General features: G+C 43.5%; 1 protein-coding gene across 1 annotated transcript in view; it reads left to right on the top strand.

Annotated features, from left to right (window-relative positions):
* HELQ (helicase, POLQ like) overlaps nucleotides 1-22227 on the top strand; it is a 75208-nt gene that overhangs the window by 30585 nt on the left and 22396 nt on the right. The window contains exons 11-13 of the mRNA XM_089670527.1: nucleotides 13745-13984; nucleotides 16167-16308; nucleotides 19795-19899. Of these exons, the coding sequence (XP_089526653.1) occupies nucleotides 13745-13984; nucleotides 16167-16308; nucleotides 19795-19899 (487 nt within the window). The remainder of the gene's footprint in view (nucleotides 1-13744; nucleotides 13985-16166; nucleotides 16309-19794; nucleotides 19900-22227) is intronic.

The raw sequence follows: 22227 nt of genomic DNA, 5'->3' as shown, positions 1-22227 counted from the left end.
CAAGTTAAGTGCAGGGTGTTCTACTGGTCTAGACCACCCATTCGTGGAAGCCCTTTTAGGGGGCATACCCACCAGGAGAATGAAGACTGTGGGATAGGGCATGTCCCTTAGACCCTGCCTTTCTATGGTGGGGATTGCAGGAAATCAACGCTGTGGTAAGTTAGGGCTGCAGTCCTTCTTGGAGCCTGGAGGTGCTGGGCTAATTCCGTAATGGGCTACACTCAGATTCGTTGGCTGACTATTTCGGTTGCAGGGGGAGTAGGTGGCTCCACTGCTATTTGGAAATTTTTCACAATTTTACCTTTTGTATTGGGTGTAGGCACACTTCCTTGGAGGCCTCTTCTGTGTCTGCTCAGCTGTCTTCAGGTTGGTTCATTCTGTGCATGCACGCACAATTTTGGACTACACACACATACAAGACCACTCTTTCCAGCCTTGCTGCCTCCATTAGCTTGTTAGTTACTGTTTGCATTATCGCTTCCTGTGTTGGTCAGTACTGCTTGTGAAACTTTCTCACCTGCAAGTTTAACAGGGTGAATCCTAGTCTCAGGGAGGGTGGCATGGTGGTCCCTGGCAGCTTATGATCAGTTTTCAGTTTATGAGGGCCATGTGGAGTTTTCCCACAGAGGCCATTGTGATCATGTCTATCTGCCAGACCTTAGCTGTCTGTTCCAAGGACATGTCCTGCAATCCTGGTTCTACCTTGATAAACCCTTCTGTCCTCTAACAACTGGTGCTCTTGCCTGTGGCCCTACTGTCTGATGTTGATGGACTAGCGGCTCCTATTTGTCAATTATACACAATCCTTTAGGTGCCCAGGCTGAGGACACTTTTGCTAAATGTTGGTCTGCAGAGCTTGAATGCAATACATGCCTCTTGTATATGCCACTGATGAAGCAATGCCTTTTTGGCAAACTCCTGGGCAGTTTTATCAAGGAGGTCACTGGGCAATGAAAAATACCATTTGCTCCAGAAAAAATGGGGGGGGGGGGGGAATTTTCCTTTTGGAAAACCTGCTCCTTTTGACCCTAAAATAGTTCCTTTCATTTCTCCAAGACCTGGGCAAAGCCTGGAACACTGTTCCACCACAAGTCCTGTACCCACCCTATCATCTACCTACCTGCTCATTGTCATGGAAGGAGAACTCATGGAAGCAGTTGCAGAGCAATATCTCTGCACTTGTTAACTGCTCCTGCAAATTACATATCCGAATGGCTACTGTTTCTTTTAGAAAAGAGGCAGGCTGTGTATCCTTTCTAAATCAGCTCTGTATTCTAAAATCTTCCTTTTGATATTCACAGTAAAGTCAATTTAGAGGATTTACAGCATATTAACAAATGAGCATTTTAAAAACCTGGAACATTAGCTATACACTCTCCATCTGCTGACTGTAAGCAGTAAATATGAACTGGAAATATTAAATAAGCAACATATAAAAATGGTAACAATTTGTACATTAGTATTTTCCAGTTGTGGGCTGATTTAATTTGTTAAGGTTTAACAACTCTTCAATGATACTGTCAGGGCCTGGACTTGAACCTGGGACTTCTACTGTGTCAGGCAGTAACTCTACTCACTGAGCTACCTGGGATGCTGGACAACACTTTGCCTCATCTATTGGATAATCCTGCCTTGTGCCTTGTTTGCTCTTGAACCTTGAACTCCTTGCTCCTCCCATGTACTTCCTATATAAGCCATGTCCTTGGACTTCCTCCTTGCCAGATTATTGTGCCTTTCCAGCCAATATCCTGCTACTGTTCCTGCTGCTGTCTACACCTCCGCTACTGACCTTTGGCTTGTTCCTGACCACGATTGATCTGCTACCATTTGTGACCGACCCTTGGCTTGTGACCGACTCTGCTTTCGTCTGATCCCTAACCTGTTGATCCGCTATTGGTTCCCAGTTTGCTCATTCCCTGGTGGGGTGATCCTGAGATCTGCGACCTGGTATTAACACGCAGCCCAATCCATCTCCACCATTAGGAGCTCTGGTGAATACCGGTTAATACTTAGACCCCGCACCTCAGGTGAGCCTGCGTCATTCCCAGGGGGATCCGCTGGTGTACCTATCCTGCTGGTTCCAGGTAAGCCTTTTACTGCTATAGCAACTGGTCTCTGAACCTGACCTTACACCGTGACAGAATAATCTGGCCCACACATGGAGGCCGCTATAGCAAATGCCATGGCTCCTGTCAGGCAGCAAATTTCAGAGCTACAAGAGTTTGGTGTTACCTACCAAAAGAAATTTGCTGAACTGCAAAGTGTAGTAGAGGGGCAACAGGAAGAGATCCATGCTCTGCAGACACGATTGCTGGACATGTGCTCCCGCGATGTTGGTAATACACGCATGCCTCTGCCACTCAAGTTCAATGGAGACCGCCGCCACTACAGGGGTTTCCTTAACCAATGCCGCATTTATTTCCAGATGCAACCTGCTGCATTTAATACTGAGAGGCAGAAGGTATTGTTTGTTATAAACCTCCTGACTGAGGAAGCCCTAGCTTGGGCCTCTCCCTATATAGAGCAAAACAATGCAATGTTAAACAGTTTTGCAACTTTTGTGACTGCAATGAACCAGGTCTTTGATGATCTCAACCGCTGCGCTACCGCTGAAGCCAAGCTGCATAGTTTGAGGCAGGGTAGACGCCCTGTTGCGGAGTATACAACTGAATTTCGACGCTAGATCTCAGACACCACCTGGAACCCAGCAGTGCAAAAGAGTCAGTTCCGGCAGGGGCTCTCTGAACAGGTGAAGGATGAGCTCGCCAGAGGAGAGACTCCTAACGATCTTGAGGAGTTCATCCAATTATGCATTCGGATTGACCAGAGACTGACAGAAAGAAGAAAGGAGAGATTGGGAAGTAATGGTGGCATGCGTTTTTCTGCTAATCAGTTCAGTCAGAAGGATTTAAACATTTCTTCAGATTATAACACACCTGAACCTATGCAAGTAGATACTGTTAAAAGATCAATTTCTACTCAAGAGAAGGAGAGAAGACGTTTGGAGAATTTATGTTTATACTGTGGGGACTCTGGGCATTACGCAGTCAATTGTCCTAATAAAGCCAAAAGAACAATTGCTGCGACTGATGTTATCCTGCCTGAACGCATAAATTCAATTACCCAGTCTATCTCCCCATTGATCGATGAAGAAAATAAAGCCTAGTCCTAAGACATCCAGAGGACGTCCTGGGAGGAGGGGAGTACTGTCAGGGCCTGGACTTGAACCTGGGACTTCTACTGTGTCAGGCAGTAACTCTACTCACTGAGCTACCTGGGATGCTGGACAACACTTTGCCTCATCTATTGGATAATCCTGCCTTGTGCCTTGTTTGCTCTTGAACCTTGAACTCCTTGCTCCTCCCATGAACTTCCTATATAAGCCATGTCCTTGGACTTCCTCCTTGCCAGATTATTGTGCCTTTCCAGCCAATATCCTGCTACTGTTCTTGCTGCTGTCTACACCTCCGCTACTGACCTTTGGCTTGTTCCTGACCACGATTGATCTGCTACCATTTGTGACCGACCCTTGGCTTGTGACCGACTCTGCTTTCGTCTGATCCCTAACCTGTTGATCCGCTATTGGTTCCCAGTTTGCTCATTCCCTGGTGGGGTGATCCTGAGATCTGCGACCTGGTATTAACACGCAGCCCAATCCATCTCCACCATTAGGAGCTCTGGTGAATACCGGTTAATACTTAGACCCCGCACCTCAGGTGAGCCTGCGTCATTCCCAGGGGGATCTGCTGGTGTACCTATCCTGCTGGTTCCAGTTAAGCCTTTTACTGCTATAGCAACTGGTCTCTGAACCTGACCTTACACCGTGACAGATACTCATGACAACTACAGGTAGGGGGAGGCCTTGCCAGGTTGTACGGGGCCCCATGATTTATAAAGACAGCCCTGTTTGACACAGTTTCTCTCTAAAAGGGACATAACTATTGTCCCGGAAAAGGAGAGGTTTCAAGGTTTCTGTTCAAGCCTCTTTACTAGATGTAAAGGTTCTCAACGCCATGTTGATTCCACTCAGTTTGTCATTGCTTCCTTCCATCCTGGAGACTTTCTGGCCTAGGTGGACCGTAAGGTTGCCTACTTGCACATCCTTATCCTCCAGGCACATCAACACTTCCTGCATTTTGCTGTAGGCACTCATTAATAATTTGTTGCCTTTCCCCATGGCTTGTCTACTACACCTCAAGCCTTCACCAAGGTCTGAGCCCCTGTTCTTGCTCTGCTTTACTATAAGAGCATTCCCATATTAGGATATCTTAGTCACCTTCTTCTTCTGAACGATCAGTCGACTCAGGTTCTTTCAATCAAGGTTCAATAACCTGTGCAGACCCTCCAGAGGTTCAGATGGATCCTAAACCTACAATAGTCAGTGCTGGAACCATCTCATAGTTTAAAATATCTAGGCCTGATCCTAGTTACTGACTTGTCCTAGGTCTTCCTCTCATGGACAAACTCCAGACTCTCCGCATTCATATTTGTTCTACACATTCCAGGAATCAGCCAACCCTCTGCTTTGCCTGAGGGTTTTGGAGCTGATGGCGGCCTCTTTTGAGGCAGCTCCATGTACCCAGTTTCACTCCTGACCACTGTAACTTGGCTTTCTGACTGTTGGAAAGACAGTTTCACTTTCTGGATTGTCCTATGTGCCCGTCCAAATTATCAGGCTTGCTCTTGTACGGTGGGTCTCAAGTTCAGTGCTGTAATCAGGGTATTCCTGTTTCCCAGTGGTTTGGAAGGTTATGGCGACATATTCCAGCATGTTGGACTAGAGAAAAGTCTCCGATACCCTTTCGGTACAAGGGACCAGGTAATTGGATGAAACTTCTCTCCTGATCAGTATTCTGTATCTCAGGTTGCCTTGGTTATCCCTGCAACAGTGGACTTCTCGTCTACAAGGACACCCAACCAGGACAATGGCATGGCAGTGGTTTACATAAACCACGAGGGAGGAACTAGAGTCTCACAGCCAAAAGAGAAGCAAATCCGATTCTGGCTTGGACAGAACTTCACATTTCAGCCCTTCCAGTTTATCTGTTATGCACATCGCAGGTGTGAAAAATTGGCAGGTGGACATCTTCAGTTATCAAAGTCTGGACTTGATTGTCTCTTCACTTGGAGGTGCTTCAAGACATTTTTCGCAGGCGAGGGAAGCCCAGTGTGGACCTCCTGTCTTCTAGGTTCAACAACAAACTGAGCTGGTTTGCTTCTACCATAGCCTTTGCAGCTGTGACTTTGTGAGCCATTCAACCTCAACTATACCTTTCCTCTCCTACTCCACATGATTGAGATGGAGGGCATTCTTGTAATTTTCATTTCACCAAACTGCCCCAGGAGGACTTGATTCTTGACCTTTTCAAACTCCTGGCATACTCTGTGGGTTGTCCTGGATCGTCCAGGTCTTCTGTCCCAAGAGCCGGTTTACCACCCTGCTTCTTGGTTGTTGGCTTTCAGCCTGGCTGTTGAAGCCCAGGTTCTGAGGGACAAGGGCCTAGCTAATTTGATCATCTCTATACTCTTGCAGGCTAGGAAATCAACTACTTACAAAGTGTACCATTTTACTTTGAAGGTGTATTTCTTTTGGTGAGAAGCATGAAAGTTCAATCCCAGTAATTTCTCCATGGGATGAATCCTGTCTGTTCTACAGTGTGGTCCTGGATCGACATTATCTTTGAGTACTCTCTGGGGTCACATCTCAGCCTTAGCAGTTAATTTTCAGACTACTTACTTCTCAATCCTTGGTGAAGGCCATTGTACAGGGTGTTACTCACATTGTCTCTCTTGTATGTTCCCCTGTATTCCATAGGATCTTAGCCTGGTTCTGTTGGTTCTCCAGAAACAACCGGTAAATATCCTTTTCTTCTGCTTCACTGGGGCCTAATTTTTTTTGGAAGTAATTTCTTCCTTTGAACTTGACCAGTACATTGTTCTACTATCTCTCTTCTCCTCTTTCTTCTCTCCTCTTTTTTCTCTCCACTCTCTTCTCTCCACTCTCTTCTCTCCATTGCATGAATGCGGTACATACTATTTGTCCTTCGTGAACATCCCTGTACATGAGAGCTTTCTTCTCAACTATTGCCAGGTGGATTTGACAGCTCATCTTTTGACCTCAAAAGCAAGGTTCCCACTTTCCTTGTTAAGCTACATCACACTAGATCAGTTAGTGCTTCTTGGGCTTTTCAGCATCTGAGCATACTTGGGTTACAGATTGCAAGAGTGTCATCCAGAAAAAGTGACAGTAGACAGCACAGCATGGAACAGCGCTGAGTTGTCAGAGCAGGGAGCAGTGCCTGTTTGTAATGAGCATATATAGCTTCTCCCATGTATTGAAATAATGACAAGTTATACAAAGAAACAAAGTTTCTACAGCATTAAAGGAGAACTCCAGGCAAAATGTTTATGTCCCATGCAGTGGGCCTGTGCCCGCACTGCATAGGTTAACTGCTCGTTTTCTCCAGGGCTGCAAAGAAAAGCTATACTTACCCAATCCTTCAATCCTCCAGAAAACAGCGCTCTTCCATGTCTAGCGGTGGACTGTTCCTGCCGTCCCCATGTCTAGAGCAGGCGGTATATGACATCCGGAACAGTCCATTCACAAGACCGCTAGCATGCAAGGGGGCAGAAACAGCAGGGACCGGTCTTGCGCTCCAAGAATTAGCGGATTAGGTAACTATATCTCCGCTCTCCTCCCCACTAGACAAAAATGAGCAGTTAAAGTGAAACTTAACTCTCCCAATCAACATTGACTATTTTAAATCTGCATTAGTAAATGTATAGAGAAGTATATCATATTTACTTGTTTTACATTTTTTTAATATTTCTTCAGTTTCTTCCTGGTTTCCATGCCTAGGCAAATGATGTCATGCATCCCAGCAGTCTTCAGGAATGGAGGGAGGGTTCTCAGCTCAGCCAATGCCTGAGCTAAGGACAGATGGATTCCAGGAAGTAAATGCTACATGAACATCTGCCCTTACTCAAGATGGCCACTGCCAGAAATGCCAGGGGATGTTTTTCAATATTATTTCTCAGTAAAATAAAGCATGGAGACATGAATAGATGGGGAGTTTGCTTTGAATATTAACAAAGAAGTAAATAGAATTTTTGGTTTGTGGTGCTCAGATGCAGTGCAGTTCCACTTTAACCCATGCAGTATGGGCATAGCCCCACTACATGGGAAAATTAAAAAAAAAGTTCTTTAATGTATATTGGCAAGATTATTTACATCGAGTGAATCTCTGTTGCATTTTCCTTTTTAACTTTAATTTATAATTCTGTGTAGTAATATACAGCATTTCTTTATCGTACATCACGCGACACAGAGCAGACTATTCATGACTATGTGGGTTATAGGTCACCTATAGGTAAATGGACACTGACCTACCAATCTGAGAGGAGGTCCTCCCCCGTATAACCCCTCCTATACAGGAAGTACTTCAGTTTCTTTGCCAATGTCTGTAAGGTGGATGGTCATCGAAAATGTTGCTGTGCTCTTTGAGCATACCTGAAAGTCAAGAACTGTTCCATTAGAAAATCAGGCACTTTAATTGATCCACTCGGAAAGCTGTGAGTGAAAATGGAGGTACCTGGGCCTCGCTGGATAATCCTTGAGGTTTTGCCTGTAATGCAGCCGTACGGCGCTGGACCCTGTGCAGATGGAACCCTGTAAATAGAGAAAGTGAGCGCTAAGTTATAAAAGCAGCTATTGCACGAAGGTAAAAACCAAACTCCTTCAGATAAAATATGTAAAAAAGTGCAGCACTAAAAGATATATTAAAAGGACAGGTATGCAGCTAAGCAAATATACATATATGCATCAAGAAATATTAACTCTTGAACTGATATACAAGTTCATAAAATCTTCAAAGGGAAACGCACTGTAGTTATACCTGCGTTTATGTCATAAAATATAAAAAATATATAAACACAGTTTATCAAAATGATCTCCTAATGACGCTGTTATTCCCAATAAGCTTGATATGCTCAGGTGGTTGTGCAAGACATAGATAAAGTGCGCACTCACCAGATGTGCTTAAATTAGCGCGTTGTATCATATATAGATGATGGAGCACACCCCTTTTGAAAACGAACGTTTGTGTGAAACGCGTCAAGGAAGGAGCCCAGCACGCCCAGACGTTACACTGCCAGATCACAGAGGTCCGGCGGTCATTTCATGGTACCAGCTGGTCAGTGTTATATTGAGAAATTTTACTGCATTGCTTATTTTATCTCGCACAAACCACAGTGTATGTTTTACCTTTGACCTTTTACTATATACTACTATTAAAACATTCTTATTTTGAAATACTACACTATGGGAATCCCCCCTTATTTTGCTCTGCACCGAGCACTTTAACTTCCCAGCTATCCCCTGATGACCATCCCAATGCCTGAAAGAGGGTGACCCACGCATTCCCTAAAAAGGAACCCAGGCTGACCATCATTTCCTGTAACCAAAAGGAGAGCCGACTACCCCCAGGCTGTATCCAGACCTACCTTGAGAAGGGATATCTGACAGATCACCTATATATGATACAACGCGCTAACGTGCTATACGTGTCCAAGGCAGTGGCCCCTCAGCATTGGACTGAGTCCTTGAAGGTCTATATGACAATGCCCACCATGATGGGTGAAGGTTGGTGCCTGATGGAAGTCAGGGACCTGTGGCAGGACTGGTAAGATATCTCCTTTTTCTTCTCTCTGTAAAGAACCAAACAAAACTCTAAATTGGAGGGAAAAGGAGAGGTGTTGTGAATTTGAGTTTCCACCAGGGGGAGTGCTCGCAATTGTTTCCGAGATGTGCTTGCTCTTCTGTTTTCGGTCACTAGAGGGAGTACAGCCAGCTCATGCACAGTAGCGGCCAGAAACGGTAGTCGTAAATATTTGTTTATCTGGAGGCTAGGACACACATGGGCTGCTGCTGGGGAACCTCCTGTGGCTGGGACACAGAGCAGGGTATTCTGTAGGAGCACGTGAGTACTCCCCTGAGGGGAAGCATGAACCAGTATGTTAGCAGCCGCCCTAGGTGGCTCATAAGGCAGCATTTGCATTGAGTGTCTTTACTTCAGTACACTACTTGCATAGCTGTATCTTGAGGTCTGTGATTAATATTGGAGGTGCACAGGTTTGCGCTATCTAAAGTGATGTCTTCCAGATATCGGAGTGGTGGAGGTGCAACAGGAAAGGGCACTAATGTACCACCACCAGATCCTGAAGAACCTAGCCGAAGGTCCGCTCTGATATCCTCTCCTGACAGGCCAGAAACAACTGGGCAGTCTGAGCCACTGCGTCTGTCTGGCATTGTGGCTGCTACTGGGGCTTCTGCCTCATCAAATGTAACCAAGGATGATCTTGCTTCAGCCTTAGCGGGTTTAGAAGATAATATTGCTGGGATGTTTGCATCAGTTTCTCAGGGGACTAAGAAGCAGAATAGATCCCCATCACCAATCCTGGAGCAGGAATGGGTGGAGCCTGAAAAGGAGGAAGAACTGGAGGAAGGTCAGGCAGTAGAATCTCTGTCTGACGAGTCACAGCCTGAGGAGAAGCAGGCGGTCTCTGCCTCCCAGTCTCAGAGATTTTTCAGGACCTCACTGATATGGTACAGTCTGGATTTAGGCTACCTCTGATAGAAACCTATGAGGTTACTTAATCTTCCTGGGCTCTTTGAAGCCTTCACAGAGTACTCAGGCTTTTCGGTGCATCCTCTTCTGGAGCAAATTATGTACGTTGACTGTGATCACCCAGACAGCGTTTTTTTCCATCAAAGAGGTTTTCTTTCTTGTACCCCATGGAACAAAAGCTTAAGAAATGGGGGTTGCCTGTACTGGATGCAGCTGTTTCATTCATGAAATCTTTAAGAAGCTGGAGTCTCTCCTTAAGGCCTCCTTCTCCCTGGCAGGTTCTGCTGCACAGCCAGCATTTGCCAGAGTCTTTCTGACCTTGTCAAGTAGCGGATTGGAAGACCATCAGTGCAGGGGAATGCTCAGCCAAGGATTTGGAGGATGTTCTGCATGTTTTGTGTTTTGCAGTTGATGTTCTTAAGGACTCAATTCAGCAATTTTCTCGCTTGGCCCTATTATCAGTGCACATGCGCGGGTTTTGTGGCTGAATAAATGGTTGTCAGAACTGCCGTGCAAAAAATTGTTGGCAGGTTTTCCTTTTCATGGAGAATGGCTGTTTGGGGAAAATTTGGACAAATATATCCAAAAGATTTCAGGGGGTAAGAGTGCTCTTCTACCCTCTAAGAATAAATCCAAACGCCCTTCTTTTAAGGTGTCAGAGGCTTTGATTGCTGGGCCCTCATCTACCAGGCAGTCATTTCGCTACACACAGGTCCCAGCCTCCAGAGGTAGATCTCAGAATCAAAACCCAAGGAGGCCCTGGGTGCAAAAGTTGTTTCAGACAGATCCAAGGTCCGCATCTTTATGAAGGGGCGCCCCCAATTTTTCAAGTGGAGGGAAGGCTTTTGAATTTTGTGGCCTCATGAAGGGCTCTTATCCAAGACAAATGGGTAATTTACATGATTTCTCTGGGGTACAGGCTACAGTTTTGAGTATTTCCCTTTCCCTGGTTTCTAAGATCAAATGTACCAATAAATCCAGAGAAAAGAGCTTTATTTCAGGCACTTGATTGCCTATTGTCTCAGGGAGTAATCATCGAGGTTCAAGCGGACAAAAGATTTCAGGGGTTTTATTCAAACTTGTTTACAGTCCCAAAACCAAATGGGGATGTAAGGCCCATTTTGGATCTCAAGGGGCTAAATCAGTTCATAAATGTCCAATCCTTTCAAATGGAATCGGTTCGGTCAGTAGTGGCCTTCCTACAGGAGGGAGATTTTTTGGCATCCATAGACATCAAGGATGCCTACCTGCATGTACCAATATTCATTCCTCACCAAAGATTTTGCGATTTGCATTAGGTGCTCAGCATTTCCAGTTCATAGCACTACCGTTTAAGTTTTCACAATAATTCTTGCTTCGGAGTTGGGATTACTCAGAACTCAGGAAATATCGGTTACAGGTTATCTAGATGATCTCTTGCTCAGAAATCGGTCGGTGCCCAATCTGAAGCAGGATGTGGTCCTTATGATGCAGATTCTGAAACAACTGGGCTGGGTGCTCAGCGTCAAGAATTCGGCCCTGGAACCATTGCAGAGCCTGGAGTATTTGAGGTTGTCCTAGACACGGTTCAGGCAAAGGTATTTCTACCTCCAGGGAAACATTGCATCCCGAGGGACGAGGTTTGCAGTTTGAAGGTCAAGAGGTATCCTTCAATTCGCCTCTGTATGAGGTTGCTGAGGAAGATGCTGTCCTCATTTGAGACTATTCCCCATGTTCAATTCCACTCCAGACCACTGCAAAGGTACATTCTGTCTGTTTGGAACAAAATTCCAGCCCTGGATTATTGCATATCCCTGTCTCCAGAGGTGCAGCAGAGCCTGAATTGGTTGTGGATAGCTCACAATTTGGAGAAGGGAAGATCCTCTTTGGCCAGTGGTGTGGAAGTTGGTAACCACCAATGCCTGCCTTTCAGGTTGAGGGGCTGTTCTGGAGGAGGCCACAGGTCAAGGGTTCCTCCCATCAATGTCCTGAAACTTTGAACAGTGAGGCTGGCTCTGAGGCATTAGACATCCAGGCTTCAGAGTTGACCTGTAAGGATTCAGTCCAACAATGCCACAGCAGTCACATACACCAGCCACCAGGGAGGTACCAAGAGTCGAGGTGCTTAGGAGGTGAACTACATTCTGAACTGGGCAGAGAGATATGTTCCAAGTCTGTCAGCAGTGTTCATTTCAGGTGTGGAAAATTGGCAGGGGGATTATCTCAGTAGTCAGCAGTTGATTCCAGGGGAATCGGCTTTGCATCTTGATGTTTTCAAGGAAATCTGCCAGCAACGGGTTGGCCTGGATGTAGATCTGTTGACATCCAGGTTCAACAACAAGGTTGGTCTTTTTGTGTCCAGGGTAAGGTACCCTTGTGCGTCAGGGGTAGACGCCTTCCTTGGAACCAGTTCTCACTGATTTATGCCCTTCCTCCGATCCAGTTCCTGCCATGTCTCTTACTCAGGATTCGGGAGGAGTCTATTCTTGTGATACTGATTGCTCCAGCCTGGTCCAGGAAGGCCTGGTACACAGACATAGTGAAGATGTCAGTAGACAGGCAGTGGACACTACCGTATTGGCCAGACCTGTTGTCTCAAGGTCCTATATTGCACCCAGCTTTATGGTAGCTAAATTTGACTGCGTGGCTATTGAAACCCAGATCCTGAAAGATAGGGGAGTGTCAGATTCTGTCATCCCCATCATGGGTGCTAGAGAGGAAGTTTCAAAAAACATTTATTACAGAACCTGGAAGGCTTACATTGCCTGGTGTGAGGTTCACAAATGGCACCCACGTGTGATTGGCAGGATTCTGTCATTTCTTCCAACAGGGTTGCAAAAGAATTTGACTGTTGGTACCATTACAGGCCAGGTTTCAGCATTTAGCAATTTTGTTCCCAGAGACCCATTGCGTCTCACTCTTTGGTCCGCACTTTTTTACAAGGAGTGATGCATATGGCTCCTCCATTCAGGTTGCCCTTGTGTCCTTGGGACCTGAACTTGGTTTTGGCGGTTTTGCAAAAGCCACCATTTGAGCCTATTGGAGAGATTTCCCTGGTCCTATTGACTCATAAGGTGTTGTTTGTAGTGGCAATCACTTCTGCGAGAAGGGTGTCGGAGCTGGCAGCTCTATCTTGCAGAGAACCATTTCTGGTTTTGCATTATGATAAGGTGGTGTTGCAACCTAATTTTTGCTTTTTACCAAAGGTGGTTTCTAGCTTTCATCTCAATCAGAACATAGTTCTGCCTTCATTCTTTCCTAGACCTCAGTCAGCAATAGAAAGATCTCTGCATACCTTGGATGTTGCACGTGCTGTAAGGGTCTTCTTGAAGGCAACAGCACAGGTCAGGAGGTCAGATTCTCTATTTGTGTTGCCAGAGGGACCTAGGAAGGGGCAGGCAGCCTCCAAGGTGATTATTTCTCATGGATCTGCTAATTGATCATTCAAGCCTGTGGTTTGAAAGGTAAAATCCCACCCTTTGGGTGAAGGCACACTCTTCCAGGAGTGTGGGGGCATTTTGGGCAATCCGCCATCAGGCGTCAGTGGCTCAGGTTTGCAAGGCCGCTACATGGTCTTCGGTTCACACATTCACAAGGTTCTACCAGGTGGGTGTCAGAGCCGCAGAGGATTCTGCTTTTGGCCACAGTGTTTTACGGGCGGCTGGTTAGGTCCTGAGGGATTAAGGACGGTGGCTATCATGGTGTCAACCTCCCCTCAAATTTCTAATTGCTTTGAGACCTCCCACATAGTTATGAATAGCTTACTCTGTGTCCCGTGATGTTCAATAAAGAAAACTGGATTTTTTCTATATACTTACCTGTAAAATCCATTTCCTGGAGTACATCGTGGGACACAGAGGTCCCGCCCCTCTTTCTGGAATTTTCATTGCTTGCTAAAAAAACTGAAGTACTTCCTGTAGAATATATAGGGGAGGACTGCCTCTCTGATTGGTCGGCCAGTGTCCATTCACCTATGGGTGGCCTATAACCCACATAGTCATGAATAGCCTGCTCCATGTCCCGTGATGTACGATAAAGAAATGGATTTTACAGGTAAGTATGTAGAACAAAATCCAATTTTTAACCAGCACATCATAAAACGATGCTAAAAATGACACATTCACTTTTGTATGCCTAAGAGCATACTTAGATTACAGAGAAGCCGAAAAGAAGATCCTGCTTGAAAACCTAAAGAACACAGGCAATGGAACAATGTGCTCGGTGCTGAAGAGAACAGTTCCCTTTGGCATCGCTTACCATCACAGTGGACTGACTAGTGATGAGAGGAAGTTGGTGGAAGAAGCCTATTCGGCTGGAGTCCTCTGTCTACTTACATGCACTTCCACTCTGGCAGCAGGAGTCAATCTGCCAGCTCGAAGGTCAGTTTGTTAAACATTGGGGTTGATTTAATAAAGGCAAATAGTCTGTGCACTGCAAGCACACTTGCAAGTGCACTTTAAGTGTACTTCAAGTGCAGTTGTTCTAGATCTGAGGGGAACATGCAAGGAAAAGAAGTAATGCAGTGCAAAGACTATTTGCCTTTAGTAAATCAACACCAATGTATTAATTCACGGGCATGTCTCAATAATGAGCAGCCCACTGGTGCTGTCTATTTGGTCCTCTTCTTTAACTTGAACACAGTTTGACTATGCATGCAAGATTTTGGTATTTATTTCTGTTAATGTAACCTGAGTGTAAGAATGGTTCATATAATCTGTTGTATCTCTTTACATTTCGAGGACAGTGAGCAATCAATTTCTGGTTAATAATAACATAGACACATTTTTCTTTTTATAAAATTATTTAAAGGATAAGTATAGCCAAATCTATTTTGGCTATACTTCTCTTGTGGATCAAAGAAGTGCAGTTCATTCTGCACTCCTGCGACCCATTTTCAGCTGACAACGAGCTTTTTAAAGCCCACTGTCAGCTGATGTTTCTCAACTGTTCCAGGCTCAGGAAAGACCCCTGACTTTACAGTCAGAATCCACCCAGATGCATGGACTGGCAGCTGGCTCAGCTTCTCAACGAGCAGCTCAGAACCTGAGCCAGCCCCTCCACAGCCTGGTGCTCCAATGGGCGCTGGAGGGGCAAAGCAGAGAGCCTCTCAGAGCAGAGGGTGAGAACTGATTGATCGGCCATGTTTGATCGCTCAGTTCTCAGGGAGAGCCAGCAGGGGACAGCTGCAGCTGTGATCGGTGCTACAGCCATCTAGATGAGTATGATTTTTTTTTCTGCTGCTCTCCTCTTTTAAGTGTCTAAGAAAAAAATTATAAGGTGGCAGTGGAATAATGAAAAGGCCCAAACAAGCTGTACATCATTGGCATTTGAGGCCCTCTTTGAAAATACCGGTTGCCTGTGTGTAAAGCATATGTGCCTTCTTCCTACAGCAACCAAACAGCATTCAGCTTTCACTATTATGTCTCTTTTGGATGCTGTGGGTTACTCGCATAGCCATTGCCATTTGCATTGCTTTATTACTAAGCCGTTATTAGTTGGATCTCATTCTAAGAGCCATTATAATGTTGATTTCCTGTGTCCTCTTTGCTTACTTTCTGTAAATAGTAGGAAAGTGACAATTGTGCTGCTGAGATCCTGAACCTATTATAACTATAAGAATACTGGCATGTTATGCCAGTAATCGCTCAAGTAAACTGCGAGAATGATGGATAGTGTTTCCTTAATTTTATTTAATTTAAGTTTTAGTGTGTGTGTATATAAGTGAGTGTATGTGTGTGTATATATATATGTATATGTATATATATATATATACTTTTATTACTATGCAAATGTTTTAGGCAGGTGTGAATAAATTCTGTGAATTAAGAATGTTTTTAGAAATAGAAGTGTTCATAGTTCATTTAGTGTTCATTTTGTTTATTGATAAAGACTGACCAAATCTCCAACTCTGCAAAAATGCAGCACCAAACCTGCAAGGAAACGCCAACATGCTTAACTGTTGCCGCAGACACTCTTTATTGTACTGCTGTCCAGCTCTTCGGCTAACAAACTGCCTCCTGCTGCTGCCAAATATTTAAAATTTTGACTCGAGCACCTGCTGTAATTTTTCTGTACCCCAGTTCCTATGTTTTCATGCATAGTTGAGTCTCAGCCTTATTTCCACATCGGAGGTATGACTTTTTGGCCACAATTCTTTTATAAAGACCACATGATTCCACTGGTTTCTGCCAGTTTTGTGCTGATAACATTGCTGAACATTTTTTGATGTCGAAGGGGAGGAAGCATGATGTGTCTTTTATCTACTGCATTAAGTTTCCTTTTCTGAAACCCAAGTCTGCTTTGCAATCTTTGCCTGGGAGAGACCTTGCTGATGCAGTATAACTACCTTGTGTCTTGTTGTCGTACTCAGTCTTGCCATGGTGTATGACCTGCGACATAAAACTGTATTCTTACTATACATCATTTCTTTACACCTGCCTAAAATGTTTGCATAGATAGTACTGTATGTGTGTATATGTATGTGTGTACATATATATATATATATATATATAGTTCATATTCCTGGTAATAATATCCTAGGTTTGATTTTCCCTTCCGCAGGGTTATTTTACGGGCACCATATGTTGCCAAAGATTTCCTGAAGAGGGCACAATATAAACAGATGATTGGCAGGGCTGGTCGAGCTGGAATTGACAGTGCCGGGGAAAGCATCCTTATTATACAGGACAAGGATAAACAAATGGTAATCCTAATGATTTTAACACACTAGTCAGCAGAGTAAAGCTTATCTTTTATACCACCCTCCTCAAAGCTTCAGTTTCTTATCTAGGAATAGCTGTAGAGTTCTTTCCTGTTCTGCTACCCAGATTATCATTGTCATCAAGTCAGAAAGTGATGTAAAACCCATACAGACAGTAAAAAACTATCAGTTTGTAAGCTTTCCTTACTCTCTCCAAAAAGGTTTAGGCTATACATACTGTATGTTTGTTTTTTTGTTTTATTTTTTTTCTAGAGTGAAGGTTTATTAGGATATTACACATTTGTGAGCATACACAGAATTAAGATCATATACAAAATGCAACAGAGAAGGTACAACATGACATTGGAATAACTCCGTAGTACATCATATTTTTTGACCTGTTCTTGTGCTGGTAAAATACTTAGAAAATAAATATTAGAGACATGATCAACTCAACAGTACCCGTATAGTTGTATTCCTTCAGGCTTTACATATTCTTTGAGTTGTTGATTCAGCGATACAAATATTCATATATCATAAGTTATCAAACAAGATTGAAGTTGAAGTAAAGTCCTCTTTTAGAACTTGTACCTACTTGTAGGCACAGTGAACATTCCCTAAACGTGCACGGTTTAGGAGACATTCACATAACATACTGCCGGTGACGTCACCAGTGCATGCTCTTTGAAGGGACAGAATATCATGCTGAACCCTCAGTGCTCCATGCTGTAGCCAAGGGTTCCTGTGCGCATATGCGGGAGTGACATCATCGCGACCCCAGCCATTCATACAGCCAAAAGCCGTGAAACTGGAAGGAAGACCAGGTGAAGTTGGCAGCGCCAGGGAGCCGTGACTCCACTGTGTCCCATTGGGGAGATTTCTTTTCACTTGCTGTCCCATAGCCAAAACAGGAAGTGAGTATGCCCCAAAACTGAGGGAATCCCAAAACTGAGGAAATCACCAGGAGTAAAGTTCCCAAAGTAAGATTTCCCCTCTATTCCTGTTCTAGGGACAACCCATAATTTAGAATTTTATTTCTCTTTCACTGATAACAGTAAACAGGACAACTAGAGGGAGTGAATATCCCTAACAGGCACATAGAGCAATAACAACCTAAAAGGTGTTCTAATCCCTCTCCACTCTATCCAAAGCTGAAAAAACAGTTTTGCCTTTAGTTATAGTTTGATAATTACAAATTCTATAATACTGAATTTATATTGTAGAATTTATAATTTGCATACATGTATGGGAAAGAGTTAAAAGAGTGGACCAAAAATATAATATGACAAATATGAACCATGAACAAATTATGCTCTCAAAACAATATGCTAAAAAACCAATAACGAACCTCTATTTAGTTGGTACTTGGTACCAGTCCAAATAGCTAAATACACTCCAAGCCCTCCCCCTACATTCTTCAGACATTAAAATATAAGAAGTGCGGCGCTAATAAATATGTGTCTCAAGTGAACCAAAACACAAATATGATAGGCAAAAATTAATATATCAGATAAATAATAATGTCCAAGTAAAACGCAGGATCTTGCATGAAGTAAAAAGAACCAGGATCCAACAGTAAAATTGCGCACTCACCGGACGCACTATAAAAAAGCGCATATGTAGTATGACCACTGGAAATCCATCATGCAGGGACAGTAGATAGCCATCCAGGAGCAGGTGATCCCAGTATAATGGACAACTTCCAGATCCAGAAATCCCCTTAAGACTGGGTGAATGATAAGTAAGGGACTCCTTCCGGTGGTGAAGATGAGAAATGGAATTTCCTGAAATATGTTAGCTCCAGATAGGAGCCAAAAAACACCTCATAGTGTAGTATGTAAAAAGCAAAAACGTTTATTCCAAAAATGTAAGAACTTAAATACAGGGCAGAAACACTGTGAAAGTGAACAATGAATGGGAGTGTAACTGACCCAAAAGTAAGATGGCCGCCGGGCTTCCTCGTGGTTCCAGGCGGCTGAATGTCACGCTCTGCTGGCTCCTCCTAAGGCCTTTCGTGCTCCAGCACATCATCAGAGGGGAGGCCTCCAGTGGTCATACTACATATGCGCTCTTTTATAGCGCGTCCGGTGAGTGCGCAATTTTACTGTTGGATCCTGGTTCTTTTTACTTCATGCAAGATCCTGCGTTTTACTTGGACATTATTATTTATCTGATATATTAATTTTTGCCTATCATATTTGTGTTTTGGTTCACTTGAGACACATATTTATTAGCGCCGCACTTCTTATATTTTTGTGTATTTTGAGGGTTTTGCTGTGATTACCTTGAGTGCATTGGCTGCTGCTGAGAGAGCGCTCACTTTTTTATTTATTCTTCAAACATTGTACTGACCCTCACACTTTTCCTGCATACTTGGTTGACTTGCCTATCAGAATGTAATATGGCTTAAGATGCGAAGAAAAGGAAGGAAAAAACTTGACACTCGTGCTCCGAAATGATCAAAGGCACTCGTAGTATAGGCCAATGCTCATAAGGTCCCTTGGCATCCAAAACAGGAAATTTAGACGCTGTAGCCCTCCTCAGACCAGGGAGATCAAACACTAAAGAGAAACAGAAAACAGAAAGGGCGCACACGTCTATTATCTTTTGACACTTCATTAAAAGATGTGAATGACAAAGGTTATACTCACAAACCAAAGTGAGCTAAAAGCATGTATGGACCACTCTCCACCTCCAAATAGAGACCAACAGCAAAACCAGCTGACACATTTCATGGACCTATTCCCCTTCTTCAGAGCAAGGCCTTGGTTGGCTGCCATGCACAGCTTATTCTAGCTTCTCCAGTTTGATCCATTTCCCTCATCTTTAAATTGTAAGGCAATGAAGTACTGTAAGGCTCCGTTCTCAAGGGCAATTAGAAGTGTGCCCTATGCAGGGCTCTCTTTTACTAGCATGGGGATGCACAGGTGTTGCATGTATCCCTGTGCCTGTAGTCACATAGATGTCTACTGGGACACACGGCAGTACGGGCACAGCTGCTGTTTCCCAATGTTACATCCGTGTCCGTGCATGTCCCCAAACTTGCCCTGGGACCCACACAGATGTCACATGGGGACACAGCAGCTGTATCTGTGCAGCCACATGTCCCAATACACAACTATGGTACTGCTGGCATGGGGATGCACGCAACACCTGTGCCCTGCACAGGGCACGCAACTTATCACCCCGCTTTACAGTTAAACGCTAATACATGTCTGAAAAAAAATATTTGGGAGTTCTAGAACCGAATGGGGTAAATGGCCTTCCTTTTCAAGTGTAAAAATGAGACATTTCCCTTGTGTAACTATCTATATTGATAGCTACTGTTTTAAAGTCCAGGTAAATGTTGTTTGTGCTAGTCATTAACTTAAACAGTGTAATGTTTGCTTTTAATACAATATCTGAATTCTATTTGGTTTTTACTTTATAATTTCTATTTTTTTCTCTGCTTTGCTTGTTTTGCTCCTGCTTTCTACATATATCTTTTAGGTTCAGGAATTGGTTAGCAAGCCACTAGAGAGCTGTTATAGTAACCTTATGCATGATGAAGGGAAAGGATTTCAGAGCTTACTGCTTTCACTAATTGGACTAAAGGTAATAATGCTTTTTCTTTTTTTTTTTGTTACAGAGATATAGCTTGTATTTCCATAGTAAAGGCCAATAACTGACCATTATTTTAGCTGTCAGACAGAAAGTGTAAGAAAGTCTGACGTTTTTTCATTTGCTCTGGAACAAGAGGTGGTGGGAAATGCCCTAAAGGGGGGACATCTGTTCTGGAGAAAGCTGTAAAAGCAGGGATTCCTCCCCACTTCTGGGAGACTTCCAGTCATTTTTTTGTGGTGCTTTTGGGCCAGGAAGTGAGGGAAAATCCTTCCAAGAAAAACACAGATGGCAACAAAAGCCTAACATGGGCTCTAACCATTTCCCACTCTCTTGGTGATAAAATCACTTTAATGCATTTGATTTTCAAATTAGATTTACATTCACAAATACACATTTTTTTGTTTTCAGCAATTCATAATGTACAGTTGTGCTCAAAAGTTTGAATACTTTAGCAGAAATCGTGTAATGTTGTCATTGATGTCAAAAATATGACTGATCATGCCAAAAACTGTCTTTTATTTAAGGATAGCGATCATATGAAGCCATTTATTATCACATAGTGGTTTGGCTCCTTTTTAAATCATAATGATAACAGAAATCACCTAAATGGCCATGATCAAAAGTTTACATACCCTGGAATGTTTGGCTTTGGTAGAGGTACAAAAGGTTACACACCCAGGTTAAAATGGCAGTTAAGGGTTATTTTGTAACAACCCTGGCTTTTTAAATTGCAGTTAGTGTCTGTTTATAAATAGTCAATGAGTTTGTTAGCTCTTACATGGATGCACTGAGCAGGCTAGATACTGAACCATGAGGAGCAGAAAAGAACTGTCAAAAGACCTGTGTAACAAGGTAATGGAACTTTATAAAGATGGAAAAGGATATAAAAAGATATCCAAAGCCTTAAATATGCCAGTCAGTACTGTTCAATCACTTATTAAGAAGTGGGAAATTTGGGGATCTCTTGATACTATGCTAAGGTCAGGTATACCAAGAAAGAAAGCCACAACTGCCAGAAGAATTGTTCAGGATACAAAGAAAAACCAACAGGTAACCTCAGGAGAAATACAGGCATCTCTGGAAAAAGTGTGGTTGTTTCAAGGAGCACAATACGATGATACTTTGATGAACAAAATGAGGCCGCATGGTTGAGTTGCTTACTATGCTAATGCCACAGGAAAGCCCAGTTACAATATACCTGACAACTCCTTGACACACCTCACAGCTTCTGGCACAATGTAATCTGCAGTGACAATACCAAAATTTAGCTTTTATGGCCACAACAATAAAAGCTATGTTTGGAGAGGGTCAACAAGGTCTATAGCAACAGGAATACCATCCCCACTGTAAAGCATGGTGGTGGCTCACTGATGTATTGTTTGTTTGGTTTTTTTTGGGGGGGGAGCTGTAAAGCCATGGGGAATGTTGTGAAAATTGATGGCAAGATGATGGCAGCATGTTATTAGAAAATACTGGCAGACCATTTGCATTCCTCTAGACGAAAGCTGTGCATGGGATGCTCATGGATTTTCCAGCACGACAGTGACCCTAAGCACAGGCCCCTCCGGTGGTTACAGTACAAAAAGGTGAATATTCTGGAGTGGCCATCACAGTCTCCTGACCTTAATATCATCAAGTCACTCTGGGGAAATCTCAGACGTGCGGTTCATGCAAGATGACCAAAGACTTTGCATGACCTGGAGGCATTTTGCCAAGACAAATAGGCAGCTATACCACCTGGAAGAATTCAGGGCATCATAGACAACTATTACAAAAGACTGCATGCTGTCATTGATGCTAAAGGGGGCAAGAATTAAGAACTAAAGGTATGCAGACTTTTGAACAGGGGTCATTTCATTTGTTTACTTGTTGCCATGTTTTGTTTTATGATTGTGCCATTCTGTTATGACCTACAGTTGAATGTGACTCCCATAAAAAAATAAAAGAAATGTGTTTTGCCTGCTCACTCATGTTTTCCTTAAAAATTATATGTACTGTATTAGAGATGAGCGAATCGAACTTGGCGAAGTGGAATTCGTTTTGAATATTAGGAAAAATTCGATTCGCATCGAATCCGAATTTTAGCAAACTTCGGATGCACGAATCGAATTTTCCCCGATCAGCCGGCAAAAGTGTCACTGCAGAGAGCTCCGCTATTTCTGACAGTTCTCTGACAGTTCATTTACAGCGGTTGAAACATTGTATCTATTTGTTTCCATTTAGGATACAGATGTTTTTATTCGGAAATAAATAGATACAATGTTTCAACCGCTGTAAATGAACTGTCAGAACTGTCAGAGAACTGTCAGAAATAGCGGA

This window comes from Staurois parvus, unplaced genomic scaffold (assembly GCF_062004578.1).
Source record: "Staurois parvus isolate SC_StPar_1 unplaced genomic scaffold, SC_StPar_1.0 ptg000091l, whole genome shotgun sequence".
In the NCBI taxonomy this organism is placed as follows: domain Eukaryota; kingdom Metazoa; phylum Chordata; class Amphibia; order Anura; family Ranidae; genus Staurois; species Staurois parvus.
The sequence above is the reverse complement of the archived record's forward strand: the minus strand, read 5'-3'. Positions and strand labels throughout refer to the sequence as shown.